We start from the raw sequence: 13,667 nt of genomic DNA on the forward strand, positions 1-13,667 counted from the left end.
TCCTCTCTGTTAGATGTGCTATTATTAGCAGTTTTAACCGTAGCTTGATAGATATCTACAGCACACAATCCATTCGCATTCCCTTGAACCCTCACATTTACTGTGACTGATACTAGCATCTTATTATAGCTCCGATGATGATGTTTACCAAAATGAAATTGCAGTGTGGTTTAGTATCTTTCAGATGAAAAGTGTGGCTGCTCAGGAAAGATAAATTTAGGAATTTGGGTTTCTTGTTGGGCTATTAAATTACAGTAACAGTTGTAGGCAATATTTACTGGGTTGATGATCTATTAGCGTCAGTTAAGAAGCACTGCTGTGTGGGAGGCCCAGTGGTCAAACAAAGCAGGCAACCAACACAAGCACTTTGACAGGGTTCTGTCTCCTTAAAAGGGCATGGAGGGGACACAGGATTTGCCTGTTTCGGACAGCTGTGCTAACCAGTAGACCACCACTTGGAGTGTGCCAACTGTTGGGCCTAAATGCTTTTTAACATTCATTACATTGGGAACAATGGTTTGTTGATCAACCTGTTTGTGACATGAGCCTGCAGGGCCGTACCAGCAAGTGTTCATATGCTGGGCTGTTGATATGCATCATGTAGTGTTTGTGTTTAAGGATGTATTCGCCTTAAGTATCAAATGTGAGTACATAAAACGTAAGTAAATATCTCTATTTCAGAATATCCAAAACAAATGACAAAATGCCTAAAAAAAAAATGAGAGGGAAAATGACAGTAAATAAGTCAGTGCTGTTATCGTAAACTAAAACTGTTGAAAATTGTTTTTAATAATTGAAATAAAGCTGAAAGTATACTACCTGTTGTGCCACTGGGCTGTTTCAGTGATATGTCTGCTAACAAGATGTAATGTGTGTCAATGTGTCGGCTAAAGCAGCTGTTAACTCTTCAGAATTACGAACCACTGACAGGCATGCTAATAAGAAAACCCCCCTATAAATGATCCTCACAGTAATGTGCATGTCCCAGAGTCAATCACTGTTCATATTCAGACACCCATACTGACCTGACAGGATTGAAGCCTCACGTTCCTGACTATCCATTACTGTGTTTTCACAGCAGTTACAACAGCACAGATCAACTGACAAGAAAATATATAGTTTTAGTAAAAAAGAAAACATGTCAGCATATGTAAATAAGCATAAAAAAAAAATAAATTAGCCTATTTTAAAGCAGGCTGGACAATCTTAACGCGTTGTTCTTTATGATTAAGGAATGAGTTCATACAACTTAGTTAAAACTAAGTTTCAAAATGTCCTGAGAGCACTTAGAGGAGAACAGCCAGTCACCAGCTCATGCCATGAGTGCCCCAGATAATGCCTACTATAAATATATTGAGAGCTTTAGAAGTTTCCATGTCAGAAATGTTGTCCATTACAGGTGTGCATGGAGCAAACTATATAATCCACTCAAGTGTACTTAAACAGAACATCATGATTAACCTTGAGTAAAAAAAACTGCAATTGTGACTTTCATATTGAATGACCAATAGTTACTGGCTTATGATGTTGACCAGCATACCAAGATCAGTTATGAAATAACACTTTAAAATCAACCTCCAAGATCAACAATCAAGAGAATATGGTTGAAGTCAGTTTGGGCAGAAGCTGAAAAGCTCTATCAGCTGAAAGAATTCATTAAGCCTGTGTAGGCAACAACAAAAAAATGCTAAATGTTACACATCAAGTGGGATGTTTTGGATTTAAGGAAGATACATGTACCAAGACTATCATTTTACTCTCCTGTTCAATAAACTATTAAAGGGGCACTTTTATGTCTTACAAATGAAACCAAACTACCTTGAGCACTAATTCAAGTCTGCTTTAGTTTCACAAACGGTTTAGACTAGGCCTTAGTTCAATAAAGGCATTTAAGTAGCTTTAATAAATATGCCTTAAGAATTACTGGTGTGCGACTCAAAACAATGGCACTGACGATCTTTAAGATATTTCAAGTTGCTTTCAGTAAAAAAAAAAAAAAAAAAAAAAAAAAAACACACGAACATCCATTTTAGTCTGGGACTGCTAGTTTAAGCCAAGTCTGAAACCAGAGACCAGAGTTGTAGACAAAATGTCTAATCCTTGTCTCTGCCACACCCTAGAGACAAAGCAATGAGTAGAAAAGTAGCAAGTAGATGGGTTCTTTTTATTATCATTTAAAACAACAAAAATAAAAAGTAATAGTATAAGATATCATTAAAACAAATGAATAGTTAAAGAAATCATGTAAACTAGAATAAGAGCGACAGAATCTCCTTAGTGTCCAAAGAGTCCATATCTTACACGTGTCCATTTAGGTACTCAGATTGAGTCTTTAAAAATCAGCATCCAGTCTGAAAGTGTTATCTGTAGATCCAGACATGACTCCCATCCGCTGGTACTCGCCAACTCGCTTCTCAAAGAAGTTGGTCTTGCCCTCCAAGGAAATGTTCTCCATAAAGTCAAAAGGGTTTTCCACTTTATATACCTAAAAAGAAATTTAGAAAGTTAATGACACTTGAAATGTCATTTGTGAAACTAAAGGCACAAAACATGCTTGATTTGTAGTCTGATATTAGCCAACAAGGCTAATGACCTGAGGTCAGTCACAAAGACTATACTACCATAAGCAAAGATGCAAAACTACCCCATAATACATTGTTTAACTTCAAATCAAATAAGTAAAATAGGCTTTAAGGTTTCCAAATAAACCTACCTTGTCAAATCCCAACTCCAGCAGAAGCCTGTCAGCCACAAACTCAATGTATTGTTTCATTAGGTCACAATTCATGCCAATAAGCTTTACTGGCAGCGCATCAGTCAGGAACTCCTAGGAAGACAAAGACAAATCACATGAGTTTCTTGCCAGTAGCACGCATTTCATTCAAAGCCGTTTAAACATTGCTTTTATCGTTATATTAACGATAACAGGTGCCATGTGCGTAGTATAGCGCCGTTTTGTCATATAGCGTTCTAGATGACGTTAAAGGATGAGAATGCGTTGAAATATTTAGGCTTCTATGCAGTTGAAGGGGGAAAGGAGCAGGACAAGAGCCACACTAGTTGTAATCTTTGTAGAATAAACTAAAATATTTCGGAAGACAACAAAAATGAGAAGCCATCCAACACGTTTCCACCCAGAGGAGGATGTACTGGTCATTGTTATATTAACTTACTAAAAGTATGCTGCTAGTTCAGGCACACATTTATTTTCCTGTTGGTTCTGTGCAATGTTAATAAAATATTGTATGTTAAATCTTTTTGGGTCATTACTTTGTACTTTTAAAGCAAAGTATAAGTATTTATAGCCACACACACAAAACAAATTCTGATAAATCTCTTTAACATCGGGACACAGCCCCCTAAATCATAACTGAATCAGATTGTTAAGTTCCCAAAGATTCCCACCCCTAACAGCTTCTAAACAAAGACTCTTGGGCTAAAAAAGACTGGCACTACTTGAAACAATAAAAAGGGACTGTTTCATCAAAGCACACAAACCTGTTCAATTTCAACTGCATTCTTGATGATTTTCTTTACAGTAGCTTCTGATGGTTTGTTGATCAAGTGCTTGAACATGAGACAGGCAAAGTCACAATGAAGACCCTGTGAAAAGAATGAAAATAAAACTTAAAGATCACATCTTCAACTTTCTCGCAAGACATTCAAAAGCATTAATGCCCTGTTAGAAGACTTTTCTAAATGGTTACCTCATCTCTGCTGATGAGTTCATTGGAGAAGGTGAGTCCAGGCATGAGTCCTCTCTTCTTTAGCCAGAAAATAGAAGCAAAAGACCCAGAAAAGAAGATTCCTTCCACTGCAGCAAACGCCACCACTCTCTCCCCTAAAAACAGAGATTTAAATTAGCTCAGGGCACAATTTAAGTCATTAGTAAATAAATAAAAACGGTAGTATGTTAGTACAACATACCGAATTGTGCATTTTTGTCACCAATCCAGTTGAGTGCCCAGTCAGCCTTCTTTTTTACACAAGGCATTGTCTCAATAGCGTTGAACAGAAATTCTCTACAGGAGAAAAAAAAACCCACTTGATTATTAATTAGTTAAATGTCTAAATAGATTGAAGTTAGACAAGCACATAGTTTAAGGAGCTCAGTCACGGCGATATTTTCGTGCTGACACCCTAAAAACCAGCAGACCACATGTCCACTGATCTTGAGCAGTCAACACTCAGCTCCCATTATCAGCTGAGGTACGTACCCCTGCGCCACTCATCATTGCCCCCAATAATTCAAACGTGTCGAATAGCTCACCTCTCTTTGGGATCTTTGATGTAGGTATCAATTAACAGGCTGTACATTTCAGAGTGAATGTTTTCCATTGCAATCTGGAAACCATAGAAGCAACGGGCTTCTGTCACTTGGACTTCCTGAGTAAATCGCTCAACCTAAATAAAAAAAAAATAAAAAAACATGCGATAAGAAAGGAGACTTCTTACATAAGTTAAAAAATCTTGTGAAAGTTTGCCTCCGAACGCACCAAGTTCTCATTGACAATGCCATCGCTCGCCGCAAAGAAAGCCAAAACATGAGAGATGAAATATCTCTCCTCATCTTTCAGGGTAACCCAGTGCTGAAGATCTTTGGACAGGTCAACCTTGGAAAAAAATAAAAATATTTAAAACACTGCAATATAAAAATCAAAATGTCCTGCTGCTTGTATGCTTGCTTTGATGTCATGGTTTTAAGAACCATAATGAGGAACAAACTTTGATTTCTTCTAGTGCATCAAATATACACTGAATCTCACCTCCTCAGCAGTCCAGAAGGAGGCCTCTGCCTTCTTGTACATCTGCCAGATGTCATGGTACTGAATTGGGAAGATGACAAAGCGATGGGGGTTCTCCCTTAGAAGGGGCTCATCCACCAAAGCTCCTTTCCTGACTTTTGTCTGCTCCTTAAAAGTAAAAAAAATAACATTAACCTTTAATCGCCAGAGCCTATTATGTTGCAAGTGAATGGGGGGAGCATAATTAATGCAAATTGCCACTTCATGTCCATGACACATTTCGAAGATTTGGGTTAAATTACAGGTATCTTCCGCAACAAACTATAAACTATGCAACATGTAAATACTACAAAATATTTCGAAGCTATCATTTTGACCAATCTGAATAAAAAGCTAGTTTCGCCAGGGTTTGTTGCTTTAGAAACCAAACCGTTTTCCCCATAATAAAAATGTAAAAGGTAGAGACTTCTTATAAAGCATTAGTATGTTTTTTTTTTTAATTTATGCAGTTCTACTATAAACGTAAATGAGCGACACTCCCATTTTAGGTTACCATATAGCAGTCTTCAGGTATATTCGTCTTTACGAGCCATTGTTCTCATCACAGGCCTGGATAGTTTTGATAAACTAGCCCAACTTGGCGCCAAAATTGTATATTCGACTTTTAAAAAAATCACTCGAGAAATTAATAGTTTAAATTGGTATATATTTGACATGTAAATACTGAAGAAACGTGCAGGGAAGCAGTTAAAGTAAACGTAACGTTACCTCTGAATCATCAAAGATTTTGCGCGCCGTTTTAGACGCCAGAATTCTGGTGGAGTTCAGGCTGGGTGGCTGAGGACAAAAAGCACACATTTTACAATCGACATCATGACTAAGGGTTTAGTATTTGGCTCTTAATTCAACCCAAGTAATACTTTGTCATAGTTTATAGCATTGATCTCGTAAGAAAAAACAAACCATGTCAATAACGTAACGTACGTGTCTTAAAATTACACTTAACGTTATGAATATCGGATAACGCCTAAAAAACGCACTTACCGTGTTTTCTTTGTCCACCAAGGACATGTTACTTATTTTTGCAGAAACTGAGCTTTCATTCTTGGCCTTCAGTGGAGAGCGAGTTGACATCATTGTGAAGTTTAAATAAAGCGTTGGGTAAAACAGAAAACGAGGTTAATTTTAAAAAATATGTAACGCGACTTTTATAACAAAGCCAGATACAAATAAATAAAAGCAAAAGTATGAGCTTGAAGGTCAACAGTCCAGCTGAAGCGAAGAAGTAGAAGAGTGAATGAACTGAATGCTAGAGAATCAGGGATACTCTTTTATATCCGATATTTCGATTCTTGGCGCTCATTCTCAGCCAATAGGCAAGGGGAAACATTTTACTGCTTTGTTTGTTCCTTTAAATCTTTCATCAGATGAACCAATCAGAATTCTCCACAAAGTCACGTGAGGACTACGCCTCGCGGGAAATTCAAACATTTGGGTGGGGGATGCGAAGTGTTACACAAAACCCTACCGAACATGTTACACAAGCAGGTTTAAAAGGGCGCGAATTAAGAAATAATAATAAAAAAACAGGTATTTATATTTTGTACAAAAACATTTCTTTTGTAATATATTGTGCGAAATGTGTGTTAAGGTTAACCGTTAACGTAAGGTTAAGGTAGACACTAAAGAAAATCTTATGTTTGCAGGATATTCTGGTAACCGTACACTATCATAATGAGTTGTTATAGTTTATAATTCCATTCGAACAGAATAAGGTGGAATAAAAATCACACGTAATGCAATTTAAATCACTCAAGTCTAGTTGTCGATTAAGTTGCATACAGATGCCACATTTAACAGCACACAAAATAAACATTGTTCAGGGTAAAACAAAATGCCGACTGCTGTATGAGGAAAAACATTTCTCAGTGCCTCGTTTTATAATGAGCCAACAACAACCCAAAGCCTATTTTCAACAACAAAAAAGCTTCCAGGAAATTACTTTTCGCGCCAGATTTGAGTTAAACAATTAAAATACATAGGTCATAGGTCAACCCGTACTATTATCCACAATACTTAAAACGGATACTTTTAATGATAAACATTGACTAGATATGTGATCTTCAAAACAACTAACGTTAACTTCATAAAATCCAGGCGGAAAATGTTTTGCTTTTCTTCTTGTTTCTCTTGTCAACAAGCACAAAGATCACGGCGAGCATCGTTGATTAATATCAACTGTAGACTTCGATGTATAAAATGAGGGATTAACTTATTTCCATTTTAGTTACTATTAACGTTAAACATTTACACCACATAAGTTACAACTATCAGCTGTTAGGCCATTTGCTCACCACAGCCAAACCAACATACACATTCCTCCTTGTTTTGGTTATTTAAAAGTCGGGATAACACAATAACCCAAATAGTGTTGAAAGATGTATTTTACAACAGCGAAAATATTGAAATCCTTTGTTTTTTTTTTTTTTTTTTTTTTTTTTTTTTTTTATTATTTATTCTAACCAACAAAGTCAATATACAGTCAGAATTGCAATATATACAAAATGGAGAAAACAAAAACAAGCAGAAAAAACAAAAACAAAAAACAGACAGCCAGGGGGGGAGGCTAAACATTATATAAAAATATCAAAGGATTCACAAATCGAAATAGTTTTAATTGCTTTCTTATTGTGGGAATGAAGGATAGTTTTGATATATAATTGCATTTCTTTTTCAAGAACCAAAAGCAAAGGTTTGGTTTTATTGTACTTACATTTATGTATATGGAATTTAGCATAAATTAAAATTAAATTTATAATATAGTATTCCTTCCTTTTATTTGAAGGAATATTATTAAAACCAGCTATAACATTTTCTAAACACAAAGAAAAAGAGGGGTCAATATTGTGAATTATAAATCTAGATAAGTCTTTCCAAAACTTTCTTACATGAGCGCAATGCCAAAACAGATGAAACAAAGTTTCAGGCAATGTATTGCAAAAAGAACAGTTCAGATCAATATCCTTTTTAAATTTAACAAGAAAATTATTTACTGGGTAGTACCTGTGTAAGATTTTAAAGCTAATTTCCTTTATTTTGTTTACCAATAAATATTTGTTTGGTAAAGTCCAGATGGCCTTCCATAACAGACCTTCAACCAGTCTATTCCAGTAAACAATACAGTTTGGCCTCGTGACAATATCTTTTTGAAACAATGAACGAATGGTTTTATTTACATTTACGACTCCAGGGCCAAAACAAATCTTCCCAATTTCAGTATCAAATAAATTAAAGGAAGTAAGGGGTGTAGTACTGGTTTGGTTATTAGCTCTGAATAATGCTAAGACCCCTGTAGGGATCGCATCCATGACAATTGAAAACTCCCTGGGCGTCACTGGAATTTTATGGAGATCTAAAAACTCAGAGTAAGTTAGCAGCATACCTTCTTGATTTAGTAATTGACCTACTCGTATTATACCTGCTGAAAACCATCTTTCAAAAAATAAGGTTTTGTTTTTAAATAATAAATTGTAATTGTTCCAAATTAAATATCTATGGGGTGAAAAATTATGCTTATATAAAAGGGACCAAGCCAGCAACATTTGTTTGTGAAAGCAAGACAAATTTAAAGGGATTTTCTCAATTTTATAGTTGCAAATCAATAGAAAATCAAGACCACCTACTTGGGAGAAAACAAGATTGGGTATAAAATTCCAAAGGGAATTCGGATTTAGAATGAAATGTCTAATCCAATTTATTTTAAAAACATTATTTAAAGTACTGAAATCAAGGAAGTTTAAACCACCAGATTCATAATTATTCATTATTATAGACTTCCTAATATAGTGAGTTTTGTTTCGCCAAAGAAAATTAAATAATGCAGTATCAATAGATTTACACATCACCTTAGAAACAGCGAGTGAAGTCGCAGTATAGACTAATCTTGACAGTCCCTCAGCTTTACATAACAAAACTCTACCTTTTAGGGATAAATCCCTCAAAAGCCAATGGTTCAGCTTTGCTTTAGCTTTCTGGAGAAGGGGATCAAAATTTATCTTACATCTAGATTTTTGGTCTTTCGAAATGACAATCCCTAAATATGTCACAGTCTCCTTTACTGGGATATTAGCAATTTGTTGTAATTGACAGTCTTTAACAGATAACAATTCACATTTGTTGATGTTTAAGTAAAGGCCTGAAGCTTTAGAAAAGGCATCTATTACTTTAAGAGCTGCTGACACTTGATGTTGATCTTTTAGAAAGAGTGCAGTATCGTCTGCTAACTGGGATATTATAATTTCCCTATTAGCAAAAGATATGCCTTTTAATTGGCTTGACTTAATATGGATATTCATGAGCTGAGTGCAAAACAAGAAAAGATAAGGGGAGATGGGACAACCTTGCCTTATACCACGGTTTAAATTAAATCTAGATGATGAACCACATTTAAGTTTAATAGAACAGTTTGCATTCCTATACATTGTCTGTATAGCGTTACAAAAAAAATCTCCAAAGCCAAACTTTTGTAAGGACCTAAAAATAAAAGCATGCTCCACTGTATCGAAGGCTTTATAGAAATCCAAGAAAAGAATAAATCCATCATCAGTACTTAAATGTGAATAGTCCAACACGTCTAGAACTAACCTTATATTATTTGAAATATGTCTTTTCTTTAGGAAGCCAGATTGAGCTTCATCTATAAGGGGGTCCATAACTGATTTGATTCTATTTGCAAAAATTAAGGCAAAGATCTTATAATCATTGTTTAAGAGAGAGATTGGTCTCCAATTATCTAATAGCAGAGGGTCTTTTTTTGGTTTTGGGATAAGAGTAATTAAACCTTGAGTTAAAGTAGGTGGAAGACATTGATTTTCTATGCTCTCTATATAAACTTCTTTAAGAAACGGGGCAATAAGATCAGAAAATGTTTTATAAAATTCAGCCGTGAGGCCATCAACCCCAGGAGATTTATTAACTTTAATATGTGTGATAGCATTTGAGACTTCCTCAACAGTAATTGAGCTATCACAAAGCTCTTTTTGTGCAGGGTCGACAGATTTACAATTTATTTCAGAGATAGAATTTAGAAATAAATAAGCCGAATGATCACAGAATTTGGAAGAATATAAACCACTATAAAATTCTGTACAAAATTTTGATATTTTAACTTGGTCGTCTGTGACATCCCCATCTATTTTAAGTTGTTCAATTGTATTATTTTTAGAATGAAATTTCTCTAGACCAAAAAAATATGCAGAGTTTTGTTCCCCTTTCTCCAACCAGCGCTTTCGTGACCTGGTGAAGGCTCCTTCTGCCTTATTCTTATACAATTTGTCCAACTCCAATTGTAGAGTGACTAACTCAGCTTGTTCATCTTCATTTGGACATGATTTTGAGGAAAGGAGAGCTAACCTTGAAATAATATTGTCCTCTTTATTCCGTCTTTCTATTGCCATTAAGCTACCCTGTTTTCGAAAGTACTTAGCTACGTCAAATTTCAATAGCTCCCAATTACTGCAGAATTTCTTTTCTGAAAGTGCTTTATACCAATAACATAAAATAAGATTTTTAACCTTTTTTTTAATATGTTCGTATTGTAGTAATGAACTATTAAGTTTCCAATAACAACTTCTCATGGTATGTGGAGAAGTGCTGGAATTAATAGTGATAAGAACAGCTTTGTGGTCGCTGAATGGAGAAGGAATCACATTAACAGAGACATCTGAAGATTGTATATTCGCAGACACTAACCAATAATCTATTCGAGATTGCCTGTTGCCAGACTTGTTGCTCCAAGTATATGTCAAAGAATCAGGAAACCTAGACCTCCATATATCAACCAAATTGAATCTCTCCATAAAACGTTTAAGGTTTGTATTTTGATTATAAGATGGTCTTGCAGGTAAACAATCGAGAGAGCCGTCCATAACAGTATTAAAATCACCCCCTATGACAAGAGAAATATCCGGGAATTTCGATAGCTCCTGAAGGATATGCTCCTCTAAAGTTTCAAATAAATGATCATTTTCACTTTTAGAATTATATCCATAAACATTCACAATGAGCAATACAGAACCATGAATTTTGAGAGTATGGCACACATAATGTCCAGATCCGTCACGCTGTGTATGCAAAATCTCCCCGGTGAATCTGTTCTTTAAAGTGACGACACCGGCGGACCGCTCAGATCCATGCGCACACCAGATGTCGTTACCCCATTGAGTCCTCCAGAAACGCACATCATCAGGAATCGAATGAGATTCTTGAAAAAAACAAAAATCAGTCCTATGCTGTTTAGCAAATAAAAATAAAGCTTTCCGTTTAATATGTTGCCTTAACCCCCTGGCATTTAGTGTAACTATAGACAATGACAGAACGACAGTGAAAAGTGATCCACAAAAAAAGTGCGATTACAAGAACAGCTGGTAGGAGAGACCGCGTAAGCTAGGTAGAGAAAAAAAAAAAAAAAAAAAAAAAAAAAACTCAAAATTCCAATGGCCACGAAAATTGATCTTATTCAAATAAAATAATTATGAAACCAGTGTTTTTATTTGAGGGCAAATGTGTGTAAATCCCATGTTGGCTTATACGAACAGAAAATAATTAACCATTCAGTCAAGTGAGCAAAATTGCTGCATGTCCTCGTTCATCATAGGTTAACTCCGGTCTCGATGGCAAATGTATAAAATAAATGAACAAAACAAAAAAATAATTTTGAAGACATAGGCCAACAGTCTTCAATTTAATTCAAAATACTGTCAACAAAACCGTTAACGTTAGCTTAATGATCCAACTTTTGTAGGGCTGTATCCCCAAAAATAGAAAAAGAGGGATACCTTTCCTCATCTCTTATGGTGGGTTAATTTCGATCCCGGCAACAAAGGCACGTCCACCAACAAAGTAAGCAGATTTTCCTTTGAGACGGGCTTCATTAACTGCAGGCCATAGCTGGAGACGTCGTGCTCTGTCCATTTTAGACAGATCTTCCGCAAAACGCAGACCGTGACTCCTCAGGTATTCAGACTTTTTTGCCGCTTTCCACACAGAGTCGCGAATCACCCTGGATATGAACTGAATGATTATTCCTCTGGGTTTATCAATATTGGACAACTCTTTTCCTTTCTTCTGTCCCAAACGATGCACTGTGTCAATGAGACTAGGAAGTTTGGCCTTCTCTGCAGGCAGGATAGCTTGACATATGCCAATAGCTTCTTGGCGCACATCTTCTTTATCAGACTCCGGTACTCCGAATAAACGGAGATTCCATCTTCGTGAATAACTCTCTAACTCTGCTATACGCAACTCAGCTGAGTTCAGGCGCGCCTCATCGTTGGCGATGCGCTTTTCAAGAGCTGTATTTTTCTCCTTAATGTCCTTTATCTCAGCACATGCAAAGTCGATCGTTTTCTTGAGTCCCTCAATTCGCAGGGTGTTGTCAGAGATCAATTTCTCCAAAGCATCGGATCTGGAGTTAATGAGCTGCGAGAGTTGTAGAACTATGTCAGAGCTCTCTGTTGCAGTGGTCTCCATTACAGCGGCTGATGTAGGTAACTGATCCGATTTACCTTTCTTTGGAGCAGGTGATTTGCTGGGGGTGATAGGTATGGCTGTAAAGTCTTCATCAGCCGATATATAGTCATGGAAATGGTCCTCCATGCTAACGCTATCTGGTGTGACTGTTGTTTTAGACTTCGAATTTCTATCTCTTTTACGATCAGAGGTCGCCATTTGGTCAAGTTAAATGTTGTTTAACCAATTGAAAGCCAATACGTTACATTAGATAAAGAAATTAGACTATAATTTTCTTAAAAACAATTTAAATTTCGCGGCTCTCCTAAACCATGTGCTTACTAGAGCGCCATCTTGAGCCTCTCTAATCCTTTGTTTTCTCATTAAAAATAATTTCAGGACGCGGGACAAACAGGACGAGCAACAACAAAAACGCCCAAGAGGTCACTTCCTGGGATAAAATACTGAATGATTTTGGAATACTGCTTCCTAGTGGAAGGAGGACAATAATCACAGAATTTATATGTTTGTAGAAACTCTCATCAGACAAATCGTGGTAAAGTTTAACATCTGCCCAAAAATATGAAAATGATCAGCTGCATACACATTATCTTCTATTTTACTCGCAGACGACACATTACATTGCTTATTTAGATTGATTGATTCGACTATCATTTTTGAAATTATGATAATGCAAAAATAAAAACTGATCAAAATATACAAACACACACAAAACATTTAGCAGCTCTGAAAGCGATAGTGGGATCAACACTGTTGAGGAAATAAAATAAATATTCGTAGATTAAACGATATTATCCAATAACCTGACTGTAATGCTAGACAGCAGGTGGCGCGCTTCACCTATATTAAAAAGTGCCGTTCGCATTAAGGAAAAGTTGTTAAAAGACTATTATTATCATATATTCATGTTTTATCGTAAATTATAATAAATACAACGATTCTCTAAAGTATAACTAAAATAAAAAATTAATTGTATTCCGTCCGCCATTTTTTTTATCAAAAAGAGAGCGTCAAGTTTTCCAATTTGTATTTACTTCTTTCACTTTGGTTTAGTTAATTATCATTGAAACAGAAAAATACTGTATCTTAAATCGACTTTTAGTCCGCTTCTGTTTTGTTTTTTATTTTATGTTTCATTTTCCCGTTTCGAAATATCGGTCAGTAAGGCAAATGGGCGGAAACCAAGGTTGTCAGTCAAACTGCTGCTGCCATATTTCCAACTCGTCACCCTCTGTGATTGGTCGCGCCCCCTAACCGCTCCACAATGAAGCGATGTGATTGGATGAGGTTTGTTACTGGGTGCTTTGGGTTTAGCATTGAAGTTGAGCTAGTGTTGTGTAACTGTGACGTCACACCAGTCCGTGGCTATGTAATGATTTTATTGTTTTCTTT

The 13,667-nt window shown here is 36.0% G+C and overlaps 2 protein-coding genes and 1 non-coding gene across 3 annotated transcripts; all 3 read right to left on the bottom strand.

Annotated features, from left to right (window-relative positions):
• Nucleotides 1–2,143: 2,143 nt before the first annotated feature.
• rrm2 (ribonucleotide reductase M2 polypeptide) lies at nt 2,144–6,035 on the bottom strand. The gene is made up of 10 exons (XM_039693062.2): nt 5,790–6,035; nt 5,514–5,582; nt 4,767–4,913; nt 4,497–4,613; nt 4,271–4,404; nt 3,928–4,022; nt 3,708–3,841; nt 3,499–3,603; nt 2,714–2,827; nt 2,144–2,485 (listed from the first exon to the last, which is right to left on the bottom strand). The coding sequence occupies exons 1-10, from the start codon at nt 5,880–5,882 to the stop codon at nt 2,333–2,335; spliced, it is 1,161 nt and encodes a 386-aa protein (XP_039548996.1). The 5' UTR covers nt 5,883–6,035; the 3' UTR covers nt 2,144–2,332.
• LOC120494328 (small nucleolar RNA SNORD94) lies at nt 4,105–4,241 on the bottom strand. Its single transcript, XR_005625845.1, has one exon. It is a non-coding gene; the product is annotated as a small nucleolar RNA SNORD94 (small nucleolar RNA).
• Nucleotides 6,036–10,875: 4,840 nt separating the features above from the next.
• Nucleotides 10,876–12,609, bottom strand: LOC148976848 (uncharacterized). The gene is made up of 2 exons (XM_089118657.1): nt 11,582–12,609; nt 10,876–11,007 (listed from the first exon to the last, which is right to left on the bottom strand). Exon 1 carries the CDS (start codon nt 12,471–12,473, stop codon nt 11,595–11,597), a length of 879 nt encoding a protein of 292 aa, XP_088974783.1. The 5' UTR covers nt 12,474–12,609; the 3' UTR covers nt 10,876–11,007; nt 11,582–11,594.
• Nucleotides 12,610–13,667: the final 1,058 nt, after the last annotated feature.

Source organism: Pimephales promelas, chromosome 13, assembly GCF_988280905.1.
Source record: "Pimephales promelas chromosome 13, fPimPro1.hap1.1, whole genome shotgun sequence".
Lineage (NCBI taxonomy): Eukaryota > Metazoa > Chordata > Actinopteri > Cypriniformes > Leuciscidae > Pimephales > Pimephales promelas.

Bases quoted from the DNA above. Each gene is read 5' to 3' on its own strand.
- LOC148976848 (XM_089118657.1), bottom strand. From the start codon at position 12,473: ATGGCGACCTCTGATCGTAAAAGAGATAGAAATTCGAAGTCTAAAACA.
- rrm2 (XM_039693062.2), bottom strand. From the start codon at position 5,882: ATGATGTCAACTCGCTCTCCACTGAAGGCCAAGAATGAAAGCTCAGTT. The intron at 2,828-3,498 runs GTTTGTGTGCTT...TTGTCTTCCTAG, and splicing joins ATGCAGTTGAAATTGAACAG to GAGTTCCTGACTGATGCGCT. The intron at 2,486-2,713 runs GTAGGTTTATTT...ATTTCTTTTTAG, and splicing joins TGGAGTTGGGATTTGACAAG to GTATATAAAGTGGAAAACCC.